The 19,493-nt window shown below is 39.2% G+C and overlaps 1 protein-coding gene across 1 annotated transcript in view; it reads left to right on the top strand.

Moving 5' to 3' along the window:
- The window catches only part of SESN3 (sestrin 3), a 44,819-nt gene that overhangs the window by 16,783 nt on the left and 8,543 nt on the right, over positions 1-19,493 (top strand). The window contains exons 2-9 of the mRNA XM_042791899.1: positions 7,038-7,103; positions 10,158-10,355; positions 11,106-11,288; positions 11,676-11,912; positions 13,452-13,599; positions 15,812-15,927; positions 18,328-18,518; positions 18,931-19,075. Coding sequence (XP_042647833.1) covers positions 7,038-7,103; positions 10,158-10,355; positions 11,106-11,288; positions 11,676-11,912; positions 13,452-13,599; positions 15,812-15,927; positions 18,328-18,518; positions 18,931-19,075 — 1,284 coding nt within the window. The remainder of the gene's footprint in view (positions 1-7,037; positions 7,104-10,157; positions 10,356-11,105; positions 11,289-11,675; positions 11,913-13,451; positions 13,600-15,811; positions 15,928-18,327; positions 18,519-18,930; positions 19,076-19,493) is intronic.

The following is a 19,493-nucleotide window of genomic DNA, read 5'->3' as shown; positions in this document are numbered from 1 at the left end:
TTTTTTGTTGTTTTTTTTTTTTTCCTCCCCCCTTTTTTTTTGTTTTAGCCATGGATTCCTCTTAGTATGTGGAGGAAAATCAGGCTTTTCCAATGCATAACTAATCTTATCCTGAGTTAGACATCACCTTTCTTTTTCAGTTGTAACCAGGATGCAGCTTAGCTAACTCTGATTTGGGTGTCAGTGTTGGGTGTCAGTGTTTGGTGAGTTGAGCTGCACCCTTGGTATCTGATAAGGATTGGAGCATTGGACTCAGATTTTGAGATTTGGCTTATATTGGATGGAAGTGATTCTCTAGCAACAAGGAAGTAGAAGAAGTAGCTGTTTGTCTCTCATCCTTTTCATGTGTTAATAATTGATGTTTAGGTTTGACTTGGCACCTTTAGCTGAGCAAATCTTCTCATGAAGATCTTTCCATTTTTCTGGTCAGGAGCCTCTTGCTTTCTTAGTTAGACGTACTCTGTATTTCAGTTACATCAAGATTAAGTTACAGGTGTGTCTTTTTCTTGATATATTCCGGTCTATTCTGACAAAAATGCAAAACACAGTTTGGGCTTCTTAAATAAAAAAGTGTTTTGCAGCATACGTGTTACTCTGATGTTTGACTTGCAGTCCTTGCCTGTCTGCTCAAGTTGCAGTTGAAGGTTGGTTTTTGGTTAATAGAAATTACTTCCAGGACAGGGAGAGTGAAATGACAGAAGTAGGACTAAAAAGGATGTGGATGTAGGCTTTCTTTATGAAAAAGGAGGTAGGCTTTTCTGCCGGTAACTACGTGCTCACTTCAGAGTTTTTCTCATATAGGTTGAGTGTACCGGCTATCTTTCAAAGATTGAGGAACCGTTGTTGGACTTCTGCTGCCTGACCATCCATCTCGGGTTGGGTAGAAATTGCTGCCCTTTGGTTTCTAATTAGTGTGGATTGTGTTCTTAATAGCTGGTGGAGGGATGGGAACTTGGGATAGGCTTCCTTTTATTGTGTGAAATCCAAAAGGGCTGTAACCTGTTAAAAGCAAAAGCTCCCCATCAATTGTACTGCACTGGCTCTCTTCCCAGCTCCTTGCACCACTTCATCAGCTGTTAGGCACAAAGATGCCAAATTCTTAATGTTAAAAGTGACTGTTTTAAGTATTTTGAAATTCTATTCCATCAAAAAGATTTCCTACTGTTTGACTTCCTCTGCTAATTTTCATCTTTATTGCTTAGTTTGCATTTTTGGAGTTGTACAGTCTGTTAAGAGGAAGACACTGTTGCAAAATCACTTGAAATACCCTTAACAAATTACTCTAGGCTAGGACTTTTATTTTGTGAACTCTTAACATTTTGACATTGTTTGTTCTGAACATCTCTGTTGTTGCTTCTGGAGATATGTCCTGGGTTTAATTATAGGAATGGGTCAGTCATAGAGAGGAGTTCTGCACTGTCAGCAAAAAAAGTGTTGTGCATCATTCAGATTATTCCTCTTCACATTTTCTCTTTTGGTTTTTCTTTCTCTGAGGAAATTGTTTTGAAGAACAGGGTTCTTCAAAAAAACTAAGGTTTATCCTTCTAATGTATATCCAAATTTTTGCAGTTGTGTCACAGGCTTTATTTGAGATGATTTGCAGATATATTCTGATCAGCTTTATAGCTCCTGATTTTATTACATTAGATGCCGTAAACAGATTTTTTTCTTTAAGAAATAATGCATCAACAAATGTTTGTCAATAAATTTCAAAATTTCACAGCTTTGATGAATGTGCTTTTTTGTTCTTGTCAATCAGAACCTTCTGGGAGTACTGACATGTGAAGACAAGTGAACTGGGAATATTTAGTTTTCCTTTTAGTCAGCAAAACTATGTGTATCTTTAAATATTATACTAATCCTCTGTAAATTTATGAAAAGTATTAAAGTTCCCACCTAAAATTAATTGGATATGTCCTAAACTTCTGCAACATTTCTAAACTGTCAAAGTCAGGTGGATAAACTAAAATGCAACTTAGCATATGTAGAAATAAACAAAATCCCTTTTGCATCTTAAGGAATGGTTCGAATAATAGTAGAAGCTAGGATACAATCAGTGTTCAGATTTTTTTTTCATGCATTCTTCTGTCTTCAGCAAGGATAGAATGAGCAGATGGTCCAGTACGACTGTAAAATTGTGTTAGGCGTCACTGAAACACAGAGCATTTGACTGTGATCAGGGCAAGTGGAGGTAGACCCTGCTCCAGGATCCAAGAACCTAAAGTGGCAATGTGTTTTGTGAGCAGTAGTGGGGGTAGGAGAAGGCAGTTTTTAGGTAGGGTTTTAACCACCAGCAGCGAATGATAGTGCCCATACCATGGGAACTAAAATGCAAGGCATTTGTCTGTCAAACTGGCAACCAAAAGTGGACTCTGCAACATCAAGTTCATGAGACTGGACTGAAGTATTTTGATTTTGAAGAACTGTAAAATAAATCTGAGACTGGAATAAAATCAGTCCTTTTGGGGAGATTCAGCCCAGACAGGGAGTCCTAAACCCAGTTCTCCACTCCCCCCCAGGCGCCCCCATGAGAGACTTGACCTAGACTATTGCCACAAATGATAATGTGTATTATAAAGAGATAGACCACTGAATTTAAATAACAAAGATCCTTAGAAATGGTAGATGGTAGCACAATTGCTTGTAGATTATAATGTAAGAAAAGATGTAATAAATAAGAAATTACATTCTCATCACCTCCCAGGGAAAAAAAAAAAAAAAAAAAAAAAAACCACAAAAACAAACAAAAAAAAAACATAACTCCATAACTCCTGCATGTTTAGGAAGAAAAGTTTGTTCCTCAGGAGAAGCTAATTTTGGGATGCCCTTAAGATTTATATTTGATCTAGTGCTGTTTATTATCCTGATATCTTTTATGGTGGCAGCAATTTTTGTCAGTGGTAGCTCTGAGCCCCTTTGTGGGTGTTGTCTGGCTGCTTGCACTGCTCTGGGTGTTTGCAGTGGCAATGTTGCCACAGTTTGCAACATTCCCTCTTGATGTGCAAAATGTTTCTTCCCAGTGATTTTTTTTTTTCCCCTGGTTGCAGCATGACCACCTTGATGTTGACTTCAGGATGAATTAGCTTTTACACAGCATGTGTGTGAGAAGCCCCCATACACCCATGTCAGTGCAATCACTTGCTTCTCGCCTGTGCTTGCTGTGTTTGTGCGTGTTCAAAAGTACTTCCTAAACCAGCTGTTTGATCAGCCCATCCAGCTAGTGGCTCCATTCTCAACTAAAACAGCCTCCTTTTACAGCTTGCTAAAAATAGCCATTTCTTTAAAGCCTGAGTGACGTGTGATAGCAAAGAGGAAGAAGGGTTATTTCTTTTGCTTTAGGCTTTGGGAGGAAAGCCGCTGTGCTCTTCCAGCACGGATCGGGCTTGTGCTTGCTCCCACCTGGGCTTTATGGCCGTGTTGCCAGCCGAGTGGCTCCAGCATCCCTTCCTTTGCCGTGGAAGCCCAGCAGCCCTTTGAGATGCAGGTGCCATGTCCCAGTGCCCACGGCCTCTTGGCTCCGTAGCGAAGGTGCACGGTCACTGCCACAACTGAAAATAAACCCATGAGACAGCAAGTTGCAGCTTTTGGCTCTTAGGGGTGGTTTGGGCAGAGCTCGCCCAAGCATGAAGATGTTTCTTGCAGATTATAGACATGCAAATGGGAAATGGTTCCACCTTGTCACTGTTAAAATTCCTGATACTTAGCTCCTGACACCATTGCAAGTACAGTTTAAGGACAGAAAGCAAGTCACAGATAAAGCTTGCTCAGACCTGATTTTTCATGAATTCCTGCAGCAGCTCTCCCGTGGTCTGCAGAGGTCTTTGTTCTGCTGTCTGACACCGCAGCATGCTACTGCAAAACCTGCTTCTAAGCTCTGGCCTGCAGTGGTCCCTCTCCCAGTAGTCTGCCCAAACTCAGTTCTCTCTGCTTATTTTTGAAGCTCTTCTTCAGCTTTTTCCTTCTGAAGAAGCATCCCCCCAAAAGGCGCTAGTCTTCATGTAAATGGAATTGGTTGCAAAGCTTTTAAGATAACTTATTCATACTCTGGCAATGTGTTTCTGGAGGAATGTGAAGCAGAAAATGGCTGGTATATGTGTGCACAGCATTTTAGTTGCTGAGCAACCTGTTTCTTGCTACAGCCACTTAGCATAGGAATCCAATTTCAAATAAGATATTTGGGACCCTGGCTGACTTAGTGATAGCTAGTGTAACCTGCAAAGACTAGTTGGACAGGAAAAAGAACCTGCTTTCTTGGGAAACAAGAAGCTTTGCCAGAACTTTCACAGTAAAGGACCATGTATCTGCAATGTTGCTTTCTAATTCCCATACTTAGTTTTTCATATTTAGGTTCTTGGGTAGACCTTAAGTCACTGCTCTAGATAAAGCATGCCCAGAAGCAGTGGTTCTTATCTACAGCTCAACAAAGCTAACGTTATCTTTCTTAATGCTTGTAAACTTCCCATGTTTTTATTAATAGCATCCTGAGAACTTGTGCAACCAGATGATGTTTGCTCCTTTTCTTCTGACAAGTTTGTTTTAACCAGTTTTAATAAAATAAAAGCTTTGGCATGAAGGCAAAATAATCTTTCGTGTTGATGGGAGGGAAGAGTGTACACTTCTAATATAGAAAAAAAAACAGCTCCTTGGAAGTGCTATGTCATTAGACTCACCAACTTGAATTATCATGTTTGGGGTTCTGGGTTTTTGTTCTTTTGGTTGTTTGTCTGTTTTTTCCAGGCTTGTGGTTTTTTAGAACTGCCACCACCCAAAAGGAGCTGGGTTTTGTCCTTTCTGTAGTATATTTAACACACCTCATTTTTCTTGTCTGACTATATCCTTGGCTTTCTGTCATCATTCACAGGAATTAATTGGAGATACTTGCCTACATTCATCCACCCAAGTACCGTTTCCGCCTTTCCTTCACAGCAGTAGCTTATCAGCAGAGTCAAAGGAGCAATAACAGTCATGTTGAGTGGGGAAACAGGAATGGAGCCCAGATCCCACTAGAAGAAGCGTATGCATTTTTTTTTTTTGCCCTGGTCTGGCCTCAAGGACCAACTTTGCAGAGCCTGAAGAAGCAGGTATAGGTCAGAGAGCAAGATGGAGAAGGCAGTGATTCGGCTCTAGTTTAGACCTGTGCTCCTGCGAGAGCTGACAATTAGCAGCTATCCAAGTTTCCTCGCTCACACAAGCTGCTTCTGCTTACTCCAGATTACTCAGTATGAAATGAAGGTCTTAAACACTAATATCCAGATAACCCTCATAAAACAAGTAAAATTTAACCTTAATCATGGAAAACACTTTTTTTTTTCATGTTGGCAGAAATGACTGGCTGCTAGCAAGATTGTGTATTCAAAGCTAAAAGATGTCTTCCTGAGCCTTGTGTAGCTGTGTGAGAAAGGGGTTGCATGTGCAGATACCCGGTCTCTCTACACTCTTTCTTCTTACTTTAGGCTGAGTACACTTGATTCATAAGAAGTATTTTACAGGATTTTGGATCTGTGACAGCAGGCAGTGGTTGCAGTAAGTTGTCTTCTGGCTGCTGGGCTTCACACAGTAGATCCAGCATATTTCTGCATCTTTTAGCAGCTAATTATTCCAAAGTCACAAATTTAATTGTGCTGTGAGAGTTTGCTTTGGAACATCTTTCCTGAATAATCACTGCTGGTTTTTGCATGTTTTTTCATAATCTAATTTAGAAAGGACAGGATGTTTTTAAGGAGCAGGACAATAGTTACGCAGCTCCAGTGGCTTAATTTTCCTGTGTGGAACTCAGTGTCACTGTCCTTCTGGGACCAGCACTGCTGTTCTTGCACATGGTAGTTAAGCTTAAGCCCCCCTAGTAGAGGTATGTAAGTGTCATTTGTTATGGAAAACCTCGGACTTTTATGTTAGAGGCACAAAATGTTTAGTATGCAAATCCGATACTGCTGTTGATGGATAGCTGCAGTGCAGTAAGGGACCTGAGAAATTGTGCAGCCATAGTTTCCAGATAAGTGGAGTATAACTATAAAGAGGAAAAGAATAAAAGACAAGAAGCAACTGCTTTAAATTACTGCAAGGAAAATTCAGGTTAGATATTAGGAAAACTTTCTAACAGTCCAAGGAGTTAGCCACTGATATAAATGACCCAGGAAGATGGAGGAATCTTGGGGAGGGTCTTTAAGGGGAGGTTGGACCAACCTTGGTCAGGGATAACATGGACAGTGCTGGTCCTGCCCCTGGTGAACCAGAGGAGCGGGCAGCCTCCTCAGGGGTCCTTCACCCCTCTGGCTGTCAGTGGCCATGCTGTGGAAGCTTCCACAGTTTATCTTAGTTCCATTTCTTAATAAATCAAAAAAGTCCTCTGGCTCCTGTTACGCTATCAGCCTGTTCTGTACTAAATATATCATCCTTAAAGGGCGTTTCATGACTTCTAACCGGGGTTTGCACACCAAGGCTTGTACAGCATGTGGTGTTCTTTGGGCTCGGCAGCTGAGCAATGAAGCTGTTTCACAGGATTTCTGAAACAAGTCTTTAATTGGGTTTTGCTGGTTTGCATGTGCTTTTCATGGCAATATTTGGCACACAAAGTGCTTACGCTCTTTCCAATGCTGAGGATCTCATTAGATGCTGATATTGAAGAAACCAGTGTCTTGCTTATAATTTCCCAAGTGTGGCCTTTTTTCCCCTCCACTTTCCAAATTTCCATTCAATTCAGTAAATGGTTAATTTTGGCATCATGCCAAATGCTTCATTGCGGTTGTCTCTGTATCTTCAAGCTGGTCTTTTTATTTTTTTTTATTTTTTTTTTCCCCCCTGTCTTATTCCTTTCCAAAACTGGTGCCATTCATTTTTGCAAAGTACAGGGGATGCAAAGCTGATGTAACCAATGCAGTGTGGTAACCAGTGCAGTGTGGTGGCTTCACCTTCTCAGTAAACACCCAAGTGACCTTGGGAGGAGAACCAAATCCAGGCCTTGAGGACCTCTTCTTGCAAGATAAAGCCAGTGAATATGTTACTCCTGACACTGACTGAATTATGTGACTGTTTTGCAGGAAAAAAGAGTACAAGTCTCTCCACCATTGACAAGAGGACCAAGTGCCTTTATACCAGAGAACGAAGTAAGTTTATGGTTAGCTGGGCTGGGTGGGTGGTAACTTTTAAAATGGAACTACTGAAGGACAGTTTTACAGTCCTGCTTGTCCCATGGTACCTCTGTGAGCAAAAGCGATGGATTCTCTGGAGCAGTCTCCAGTGGGTAAGAACCACCTTGCCCTTTAACACTGGCTGTGCCATTTGACATCTTTTTGGTCACCAGCACTCACAGGGACAGCCGTGAGTGCTGACTCTGCTCTTGGGGGGGATGATCACATACTACTCTTAATGCTGGGCCTAAAGGGAGGCCTATCCAGTATTGCAGTGCTATGATTATATAGCTCTCAGAGCAGTGTCTGACCTTCAGTTTGAGAGAACCTGAAAATGTAACTAACTCCTCAGATCATAACTGGCTCTTGAGAGAACTGATGATTGAAAGATATGGTTTGACTTCAAACTCAAGATTTCTGCCCATGATTTAATGTTCAACTTAAGCCTTCATTTGCAGCTTGCTGCAGTAAGTAGAAACTTTGCTATGATGGTGTTCTCCTGTGATCTCAATCTTCACAGAGTATTATTTATTGATCAATTAATTATTTGGGATGGCTGACTATAAAACCAGGACCTTTTGTTTTGTTTTGTTTTAAGTAGTTGCTAAAGACAGATAATTCACATGCTAGAAGGGCCAAAAAGACATTTTGAAAGATGAGATAGCTGCTGTTCTCAGAGTCTCTCTCCATTTATATACCAGCAAGGTTTGAATCTAAAAACAGAGTGTAAAGGCTGGCAACAAGAAAACATAAGGAAGCAAAAAAGGAAGAGAGGTCAAAAAGAGCCTTGTAAATTTGGGAAGAAGGGAGCAGAGTGAGTTCCAGCCAGCCAAACTTGTGAAAAGGACTTCCCCTTTGTGTGAAATAGGAGATTAAATTGAGATGCCAAACTTCATGATGACTTAATTTTTCTCATAAAGTTAATAATTATATAAAAAGTAAAAAAAATAAATGTAGTTAAAATGATAACATATTTTCTGAGAATTTTTAATGAATTTATTTCACAGCTGGTACACTTGGTAAAGGTGCTAGCCAAGGGTTCAGGAAGAATCACTGAGTAGTGCTCAGACAGGATCAACCCCAGCAGTTACCCAGCACAAGCAGGGAACCTCCACCTGTATGGATAAAACAGCTATACAGTATCATGAACAAATGTTAAATATCATTTGTTAAGCAAATGGCTACCTTTTCCCCCATTCCTTGGCCTGAAATAATACAGTGAATAGGAAGGATGTACTTAGGTTAGTAACACACTGAATGTCTCACAAATCTTGATAATAACATTGCTCATGTCAAAGCCTTCTTTATTGTTGTAATGGAAGGAATATGGACAGAGTAATAACAACTTAGTTGTAAAGATTCCTGTTAAAGTGCTGTAAGGCTTTACAAGCAGAATAAAAAAACATGTTTGTGAATCTATGGATGGTAATAAATCGGGAGGAAGTACATACAGCGTATGAAGAGAATAGTAATTTAGGTGGAGATAAATCTCAGAAACAATAATATTGCTATGCCTAACATAGCAACAGTGCAGTCCTACAGGATTACATTTCAATTTTGTCAGCAGAATTTCATCACCATAACTTATACTGTTACAAGGAAAACTCCTGGCAAGCTGGAGAAGATTAGAAACCTTACCAGAGACATGAAAAGTATGATTTCCCCAAGAAACTACTAAGTGAGACAAAGATCTCCTAAATACATGGGAGATACACTTGCTGAAGAATGAGGAGGACTCCTTGGAGTGGAGCGAGGGATATACAGTAATAAGTGAAATAAAATTATCTCTTATGTATGAATAAATTTCCAATGCTAAAAACATTTTTAAGGAAAACTGAGATGACATCATTTTGGGTACAAAACACAGAAAAGCTGCCACAGTGAAGAGCTACACATGTAAAAATGATGGAGCTGCCTAACTGCATATCTGCCTCTTCCCTTTCTTTCTGGGCCCACAAATTCAAAAAGGGAAGTACAGTGGTGAGAAGTGAAAATGTATGTTGTTCATGTTTCTTTGTATGTAACTTCTGTATTTGATGGAAAAAATATTTGAGGCACGGTCCATTCATCAGCCTATCATAAAAAAGGAATACATATTTTAAATAGAATAGTTCAGAAAAGTATTGTGTCATCTTGGTTTTAGGCACTTTCTATCTTCATGTGCAGTAAACCAACTGAAATGTTTTTTCCTTTCATGGTGTTTGCAATAGTAAGCTGGCTGGTTTAATGCTCTGCAGTTTCAGAATAAATACTGGGTATTCTAGTCTTGTGCTTGTAACTTCAGTGGTGAACATGTTGAGAATGGCTGTTCTTGGTGATAAACACTGAGTAATAGCACTAACACTGTGTCAGGGCTTGCAATGCAAGAGCTACTTACTCTTTTGCTGTTTCATTTCATCTTGTGCCCAAGCTTTGGATTGGTTGGAATAATTAAAGAACAGCTTTTGTTTAAAGAAAGCATTAAATTCCTATTCTAAATAATACTTGAATCTTATGGACAAATTAGCATTTGATCTCCCCTTCAATTATTAAAGCACAGAAGGGGTAGATTGCCAGGCTGTTTCTATAATTTGGTTACATAACCCAGTTCCTCTCCATTAATTTTGAAATTGTTTTTAGGGCTGAATGCTCATGTGGTGTGTGTCTATACAGACTGATGTCCATAAATACTTTACTTTCCATTTAGCTCTTGCTTACTTCCAGCTGTCTGTACAGGTTTGACTTTAAGCATGTGCAAGTTTAGCTGGTTTGGAAAGATCTACAGAAAAATGTTTCTGGTTTTCCTAGAAACATACTAAAATAACAGAGGTACAGTGTAAAGTGCTCTTCAGTTCCCAGTATACAAGTAGCATCTGTCTGTGTGTATTCACACACATGCAAACATGTATATTTACAAATATTCATCTGATCTCCAGTATTGCCTTTAAATTTGTACACAAGCAAACCTTTCATAAATCAATACGTTTCTCTTCAGGGCTAAAGCTAGAGAAAATCTCTTTCTAGGTTAAGTTTGTCCATCTTGTTTTTAAGGTTATGCAAGCAAACGGTTTGGATGAACGTACTAATCTTCTTGTGGAAGAATACTCTACATCTGGTCGCCTGGACAACATCACACAGGTCATGAGTATCCATACTCAGTACCTGGAATCTTTCCTTCGCAGCCAGTTCTATATGCTGCGCATGGATGGGCCCCTTCCTTTGCCCTATAGGCACTACATTGCTATAATGGTATGTACCAACAGGCTGTGTATTTCCTCCTGTGACCTTGACTTGTATATTTAAAAAAGAAAGAAAAAAGAAGACTTTAGAAAGGAGAGACTAGTGTGATGTTTTGACAGGGTGTGAATTTTTGTAGTTGATTTTCATCAGAATAACGCATGCCTAGCCAGAAGGTTTTCAATGAGATGGGAGAATTGGCAATGTACATGTTTCCCTGTTTCCCACAGCAATACACTTCTCACATGCCCACGAGAGTGAGGTTTTACAGAGAGCAGTTAAAACTGTGTAATCTTATTTCTGGATATTTAACCATCAGTGTGCAGCAATAGGGTAAGATGCGGTGGACTGAAGTCACAACAAATCCCATGTGGACACTAGGAAAACGATTTTTGCTGTGAGGCTGTTGAGGCATTGCAACAGGGGCCAAGAGAGGTTGCATGGTCTCCAAGGATAGAGATCTTGTCTGGGCAAGGCTCTGAGCAACCTAATCCAAGTCAGGCCTACTGTGAGCAGGGGGTTGGACCAGACCTCCTCTAGACATTTCTTTCAACCTAAATTAGATTCTGCGATTAAAGTAATCAAACATATTTTTATTGGACAATCTTCCATACTGCATAGGAATGCAATGCAATGTAAAAAATGGCCCTTTGGAATGAAATTATATTTTTATTTTGTGTTAGTAACCTGTCTTCCACCTGCAGAAAAATCAGATTACACACTAATGTGATACCCTTTTCCCTCTGTGTTTAATTATTCCAGGCTGCTGCCAGACATCAGTGTTCCTACCTAATAAATATGCATGTTGATGAGTTTTTGAAGACTGGCGGGATTGCAGAGTGGTTGAACGGTTTAGAATACATTCCCCAAAGACTGAAAAATCTGAACGAAATAAACAAACTCCTTGCACACCGGCCCTGGCTAATCACAAAAGAGCACATTCAGGTACCTGTTAAGTCGTGCCCTGTAATAGCAGTAAATATCCGGTAATAGGAACTGCTAAGAACTATGCAAGTGTCTGGTTAGGCTTCACGACCTTGAGTTTAAAAATTCAGGGAAGTACTAAAGCATCAAATAAGCCAATAAATTCTTCTGTGTGACAAAGCCAACAAGATTTACTTTTTATGAATAGCAATGGCTAAAATAACCCCAAAAGAAAAGAGCTAACATATTAGGTGTCTCTTTTTTTATCCAGTGAGAGTTTGTGTGCAGGAGAAATACAGCATTATTGGAAGAAAGGAATTGATCCCTTTTTAAAATACATATTGTTCTATAGAAAAGCTGGGGGCCAAAACAAATTTTACACTTACACTTTTTTTATTCTCATTTCAGAAACTTGTCAAGACTGGGGAAAATAATTGGTCTCTTCCTGAACTGGTGCATGCTGTTGTCCTGTTGGCACATTATCATGCCTTGGCAAGTTTTGTATTTGGTAGTGGCATTAATCCAGAGAGAGATCCGGATACATCTAATGGAGTCAGACTTATAGCAGTCAACAACTTCTGTGTCTGTGATCTTGCCAATGACAACAACATAGAAAATGCATCCCTCACAAGTAGCAACTTTGGGGTTAGTGTTGCAAGAAGATTCTTTTACTTGCCTCTGTTCTGCATTAGAAAACTTTCTTCCATTCTTTTCTGTTTAAATTTCAGGGTAGTTTGAAAGTTTTTGTCTACTTTACTGGAATGCTTGAGTCTGGTAACTCTTGTGTTCACTTTAGCAGTTTTCAGCGTATTCTATTGAAAACCACATTGTAACAGTGGATGGTAGTCAGAGCAATGTGATTTTGCTAGTTAATCTCACAACCCATTGGGCAAGACTAAAACTTTTGCTTTCAGCTGAAAGTTTACAGTCCCAATTTCTTCAGATATTGTGTCACTGACTGGAGCATTATGTCATCCATGTTCATAACATGTGGAATGAAAAAAATAAATGAGAAAAAACACATAAGTTATAATAGTAATTTTGACTTCAAGGCCTACAAATCACAAAAAAGGTCAATTCTGAAACACTGCCATGTAGATGGGAGGAGATGTCTAAAATAGAAACACTTAATTCTTCATGCTGGTGTTCCAGTCTTGAATTAACCAACAGAAAATTTTGATTACTACTTAATTAACTTAAATGTGGAATTTTTTTAATGAAAGTGGCTCTATAATGATTTGAAGACATGTCCTTGAATTAATGCCAACTGATGAATTAGCATCATCACCTTTGATGGAAGATTGGGATTATGGGCAGGTCCCTAGATATATTTTTAAAAATGAGCTGTCAAATGTGAACATGTGATCAGTCAGTTCAGTTGCTGTATCTTGAATTTCTGGGCTGTAAGACATACTAGCTCAAATCACCAGGGTATCTTATTCTCCATTTGTAGTTGGCAAAGGGCTCTTGTGAGCTCTGTGCTGCTTGTTAAGCAGTGAGTAGCATCCTAGAAAACAATTATAGCTATGGGCAGAAGAACAGAATCAAAAGGAAAAGATGGAAAAGAAAAACCAAACAATTTATCTTATGAAAAATATGAATGATAAGTACAGATCACAGAACCCCAAACTTTAATGTATTTCTAGTAGAGGCCTGCTTTCCTCACAAAAGCAAAAAAAAGGGTCAACATAATGGTTATTTTGATCATGTGTAATGAAAAGAAAAAGAAAACACCGATTTGCTGTCTCTTTGTTCCTGCATTGTAGTGTTGAACTGTATCTCTTCAGAAACATATTTTGCTTTACTAATAGACTGAAGAAAGTTACCTTAATATTAAAAGTTGTCTTCTGATAGGGCACACAAAAGGCTTTTCCTGAGCTGTGTACATGGTGGACTATATATTATAAGCAACTATGGTTTCCCCATTCAGACATCACCTCTTCCACGGTTAATCCCACTGCAGTAGATTACTGCAGTAGGTTAGAGTAACTCTTCCCAGCTCCCTTCTTCTGACTGTCTGAAAGCTGTTTGTCTGCACTGTATGTGACAAAATGCATTCTGGCTTGAGTTTTCTGTTTGCTGCTGCTATCTGTTTTTGAGAAAGTTTGTTGTCTAGCATGAAATCTGAAGATGACACACGTTGTCTATCTTCTAATTTTGCAGAATGTCATGGTGTTTTTGCAGATTGCAGATTCTTTAAGTGAGCTGGAGGCCTTAATGGAAAGGATGAAGAGGCTACAAGAAGATAAAGAAGATGAAGAAGCCTCTCAGGAAGAAATGGCAACTCGCTTTGAAAAGGAGAAGAAGGAGAGTCTGCTAGTAATTAGTGGAGGTATTTGTGCTTTTCCAGTTCCGTTTTGTTTGTGTTTTGTAAGAACTAAACACTTGAGGCCAGTTCAGTGACTACAGCTTTTTCTGTCCGTTTCTTTATTTTGGCTCTTGGTGTAGGAGTGTAGTAAGGGTGGTCCTGTCACTTGCTTCATCTGCTTAAGATTTCTTGATTGGCAAATAACACCATCCTTTTTGCTACTTGAAATTTAGCTTTTGTATATTAAAAAAAAAAAAAAGCCTGTAGGCTTCTTTGAAAAGCTGGATGGAAATTTCTCTTTCTTTATATGCTCTATATCTTCAGACTAATTCATCTATGTAAGTATTCAGTAATATTTCACAGGTTTAAGTTCTACAGTGCCTAGAAATTCAGTGACATTCGTAAGGAGCCTTCAGATAGCTTAGAAAATAGACTAGGATGAGACTCAACTTCTTTACCATTTACTGTTCACTTGGAAAGGACATTTCTAACTTGCCATTCTGAAACTGCGGTGCTGTTCCACTGCCTGTGTTGTGGTAGAGATTCTTAGTATTTTTTTTAATTCTTAAATAATGTTCAAATTTCTGAGCTGAAAGCTTCTTTTCCAATATTCTTCATGTGCTCTGGAGGCCTTCATCTCTACCAAACCATACAATGAAATCTGTTCCCTATAGACAGGAAGGTGAGGTTTTGTTCCAAAGAAAGAATACTATTAAGACAATCAGAATCTCCAAGCATTTCCTCACAGTAGAGGCTACTGGAAGATGATCGCTTACGTCTTTTTAAGAAGTGGCCCATAAAATGCTTCACATTTTACTGACACTGTTCTTTGTGAATTTAGATCTCTGTAAATTCAAACCAAACCTGTTTGAAGGTATCTAAGGTTTTTGGCACCAAGCCCAAAAGGGAGGAAGAATGTATTGTGGGTCAGCAGAGAGATTCTTTTGTGGCTCTCTAGGAACATGCAAAATCTCTGAAAGAAGATACATCCACCAACGACATGGCAGGATTTTAAGAAATTGACATTGTCCGTTCTTGCACTATTTTTCTTTGGTCAGACAGTATCGACAGTGCAGATAAACTAACACCCATTGCAGTTTCATTATCAAATCAAGACTTCCATGAGTCTCTGCAACTTCAGGCACAGAAGGAAGAAGTGGTGTTTGCAACAGAAGGGTTTGTTTGATGGGGTTGCTGAGAGTTGTATTGACTTTCCCACCTCTTTGCCTTTTGCTGGTTTGAGTTGAGGAGTCTGTATGTGTTGGGCCTTTACCCCTTCATGAAATTCAGTCCTTGTCAGAGAAGAGGAGTGTATGTGTACAGGTTTTTTATTCTTCACTGAGGATTTGCTGTAGCAGATGTTGTGCAAGCTTCTTCCGACACAGTTATGTTTTGATTGTTTAATGAGGCAAAGAGGAGATAAAGCACTTCTGCAATTCTTAGATTAACTGACTTTTCAAGGTGCTAACAGTGGACATATGGCAACTGTTCTGTCAATGCATGTGGAAGCGAGCCAGGATTTTAACATCAGGGTCAAATGCAGTCAGCTATGCAGTAGTCAACTTCTGCAGAGGTAGTTACACAATCAAGCCACCTGTTTATTCGGGAGAGAAAGATTGATTCCTGATAGAGAACCTGTGCTTGCTTAGTGACACATTTTGGAGCTCTTTGAAGATGCTTAGTTACTAGAGCTTTTGGCAGGATTTCAGCCTGATGTACTGTAGAGCTCTTTGCTTTCATATAATCTTCAACTGATATTTACAAGTGGAGTGTTGCATTGCTTTATGGTTGCTCATACTCCAGGTTATAGAACAGAGCTGGTGTAATTCCTAACACCGTACCTGCTCAGCATAGCAATCCTGTTGTCGAGGGTACCTTTTTCTATTTCTTATCCTAGCACAATGACTTTACGAACAGGATTCATCTTCCTGATTTAAGATACCTAGCCTCCCTCAGAAATCAACAGAGAGAAAGCACGCCTCCAGACAGGAGTTTAGCCCATCTCTTTCCATTTTGTAGAAATAAGTATGTCTGGTATAGGCCGACATTTATTTGGCTCAGTGGGTGGATCCCATACAAGCAGGTTGGGATTTAAATGTTTCTTTCCTTCATACCATGCTATTCCTTTTCACGACTTCTAAAATTGTTCTCTAATCCTGTAGTAGAGTGGTAGTTGGAAGACAATGTTAACTCATGTGCTTTTCTGAAGCAAAGCATTTTGCTGTTTTATTCATAGCATTTGATGATGAAATAGTTTCTACGGATGTCTCCCGCTATGTTGAAGATCCTGGGTTTGGGTACAAAGACTTTGCAAGGCGAGGAGAAGACCATCTGCCAACATTCAGAGCTCAGGTACCATCTCTTTAAACTACATTCACTCAAAGAATGTTTGTATATCTCATTACAGGGCAAATAGCGTAAAGCAGTTATAGTGGGGCATATTTGTTGCATGCTCATTTTCTTGTCCTTGTCCATTAAGTAACTCACAAGCTTCCATAAATCTACCTGAGATGAGTCTTTTACCATTTGTAAATCTCAGACAAGGGAATACTTATCTTTCAGTCTTATTCCAATTATTACCAGAATTAATGTTTGAAAACTGTGAAGCATATCACTAAATCTGGAATAAAAATGAAAGGTATAAAAGAAATCATTTCCTTCCTGTTGCTCAAGATGTTGTAGAAAAGAATCCACTGGAAGAACTCTTTATTTCTGTCATTTTATCAAGTATTCTCTGTCCAGTGGTTATCAATACCTAGGTGTATCTATGTCTATGAGAGCGGTACATGTCTATGAGAGTATTGTTCTCATATATGCACCAAAACATTGGACTTTGAATGTCAGAAAAGAAAAGGAGTTCTTAAATATGATTACTGAAGTTTTTGGCTATATTTGAATATATTTTTTTAGTGCTGTTGAAAGAATAGCATGTACATTTTACCCGTACATTGTCTTACATATTAGCATCTTTTTCCATGTCCAGACTCATGAACTTCTTCATGATATATATAACAGGAGGGACATTCTAGGTGGTTCTGTTCCAGCTTATAGAGTAGATTAATCAGCAGTCTCATAATAAATCATAAACAATAGAAGAAGTCTTAATCCAAATCAGAAAACTTCTGTTAAAAAAACTGTGCAGGAAAACTTCATGGTCAGAAGATGTTTTTAAGAATGTAAAATAAAGAATCTATGATCACTCTCAGGAAATGTGTTTAGCTATATAACAGTCTCTGCTGATCTGGATAATTTACTCTGCGGTCTTTATATGAGCCTAAAGTAGGTAGATATTGCCAAAAAGAATAAAGCAGAGTCAGTGCCTGTAAATCAAGCATTCTGCTTAACTACTTTGGGAGCAGCAGGCTCCCATGGAAAAAAGCTCTACAGAAATTGAAATTGGAACTAAAACATCTCTGCTCTTAAATAAACAGGACAGATTCTGGCCTACATTCAAAGGAGTCACGTTGATAATTTAACTTTATTGGTATGTCCTACTCTTCAGCAGTTAGATGTATATACCCACAGCCTCCAAAATGCTCTGCTATTAATGCTATTTAAATTGCGGTAGCATCCCAAAACCCTGCAATAAATCCAGTCCTTATTCTGATAAAACAAGACTGCCTTTATCTCTGTGGGCTTAAATTTAGTGATAGAAAAAGGTATTTCATACACAACAGAATGTCTTTAAACTTTTTTTTTTCTTTTTCATTGTTAGTGTGGGTTAACTGCTGTTAGTAAACAGCACTTTTTCCCTGCTGAGGCTTCAGGTTTTTAGGGGCTTTTGTGATGCCCAAGGTGTCCTGGACACCTTTACAGGGCTGGTAGGTACAGCATATTTCTCACAAGCCTTACAGACTTTTGGACTAGCAGCTGGAGGCCAAATGTGATGTTGTGGTGCGTTTCAGATATCACTGAATGCCTCTGTTAGGCAGCTGAATATTGCCCTATGTACTCTTCCCCACTGTCCTAATCAGGGGGCCAGTCCAGTTAGACATGCTCTAAAGCAGGACCCTTGCCCAGCAGTGCCTTTTGAAAAGAGCCAGACACAGGAAGGACATGGAAATGATGCCCTTGATTGTGAAGATGGCATGATTGAATGATTGAACATTTGCCGAGGATGTGGGCAAACCAACATGTTCTGTAAAACTGCAGCATGGAGAGTAGTTGCACGCTGCTGTGAAGCAGGGTCGTTCTCCACTGCTGATGCTGTGCCACCACCCTGCAAAGATTTCCTGTTCTTGATATGAGCAGGCAAGCTTTTATCCTTGCAATCCAGGTGCTCGTCTAAGTCCAAAGCGGTCCGGATTTTATTAGTTTGTTCAAGGACGATTCAGCACTTTACCCAGTGAGTGTACATCCTGGGTGGAAGTAGATACTCCATCTCTGCTCAGAGCTAAGCATCAAAGCCTCCAAGAAGAACATGTTTTTAAACTTACAGATTCATCCCACATAGAATGACACTGGTCGAAGTGGCACAGCAGACAGCAAAAAATTGCCTCAACACTTCAAGAGAAGCTTGGGATTTTTTCTGCCGTAGGCTAATGATACCCAACTGGAGGTGGGGTGTTGTGACTCATTGCCAGGGAGCCTGGGGCAATGGAGCAGGTGATATGGATGAAGGATTCAAAATGCAAATTTTTGGAAGAGAATAAAGTTATAACTAGCAGACAACAAAAACTATTGAGCTATAGAGAGGATCAGGTAGGGACTTCACTTCATTTGTACATTTATATATTTCCTTCTCTCCTGCAGGACTATACTTGGGAAAATCATGGGTTTTCCCTTGTAAACAGGCTTTATTCTGATATCGGGCATCTGCTTGATGAGAAGTTTCGAATGGTATATAACCTCACATATAACACTATGGCAACACATGAAGATGTTGATACAACTACGCTAAGAAGAGCTTTATTTAACTATGTCCACTGTATGTATGGAATCAGGTACGGACAAGAATCCTCTGACTTAGGAGTGCATTATAAACTGTGTAAACAGAATGAAAAACGAGCCATATGAAAAGCATGATTTTAGACTTCAGGTGTTAAAGTGGAGATGGCACCTCAGTCTGGAAGTTAAGAGTGGTTTTGCTGGCATATCGGTATAACATTTGCTTCCAGTGGAGAAAATTATTATGAATCAGGATGGTCATAATTACAGAAATGTCTTCTCTGAAACCAGCCTGTATCCCTTGTTTAGAAAAGACAACATTCTGCTACTAAGCCTTTCAGATCCTCTGTTAGCAGGTGGTTTTCTAGCGTGTATAATGTTCCAGTTCCCAAAATTAAGAACATAATGCTGCAAAAAACATGCTTTTAAAAACTTACATCCAACAGAGTGATTGCCTGTGTTATTTAGGTATGATGACTATGATTATGGAGAAGTTAATCAGTTACTTGAACGCAGCCTGAAGGTTTACATAAAGACAGTGACCTGCTACCCAGAGAGAACTACCAAGCGCATGTACGACAGCTACTGGCGTCAGTTCAAGCACTCGGAGAAGGTATGTATTTCACAGCCAAACAGGCTTCACAGAGACCCCCATGCTGTTTAAAAATGGAAATATGGCAAAACCTAAAAATGGCAGTATCTGTCAAAGAAGCTGTTTTTAACCAGAGAAAACCAAATTAGATTATAGTTTAATTCACTGAGTATTAGATACCAATCTACAAAAATAACTCTTAGTCTACTGGCAATACTGATTCTTTTTTTATTATTGTTTTGAGTGACTCCACCATAAAATTGAACTGACAACTGTAAAAGAAAAGTGGATAAACTTTGGAATGCAGCAGTGTTTAACTGTGCCAGTAGTTGGGATTTGAGGATCAAAAAAGACCTTAACTCATACATATATATATATATGTATATATACACACATATATAATCTTCATGGTATTTTTCAACAATAAAAATGTCAGCAT

The sequence above is a fragment of the Tyto alba genome, unplaced genomic scaffold (assembly GCF_018691265.1).
Source record: "Tyto alba isolate M040663 unplaced genomic scaffold, T.alba_DEE_v4.0 Super-Scaffold_2, whole genome shotgun sequence".
Classification (NCBI taxonomy): Eukaryota; Metazoa; Chordata; class Aves; order Strigiformes; family Tytonidae; genus Tyto; species Tyto alba.
The sequence above is the reverse complement of the archived record's forward strand: the minus strand, read 5'-3'. Positions and strand labels throughout refer to the sequence as shown.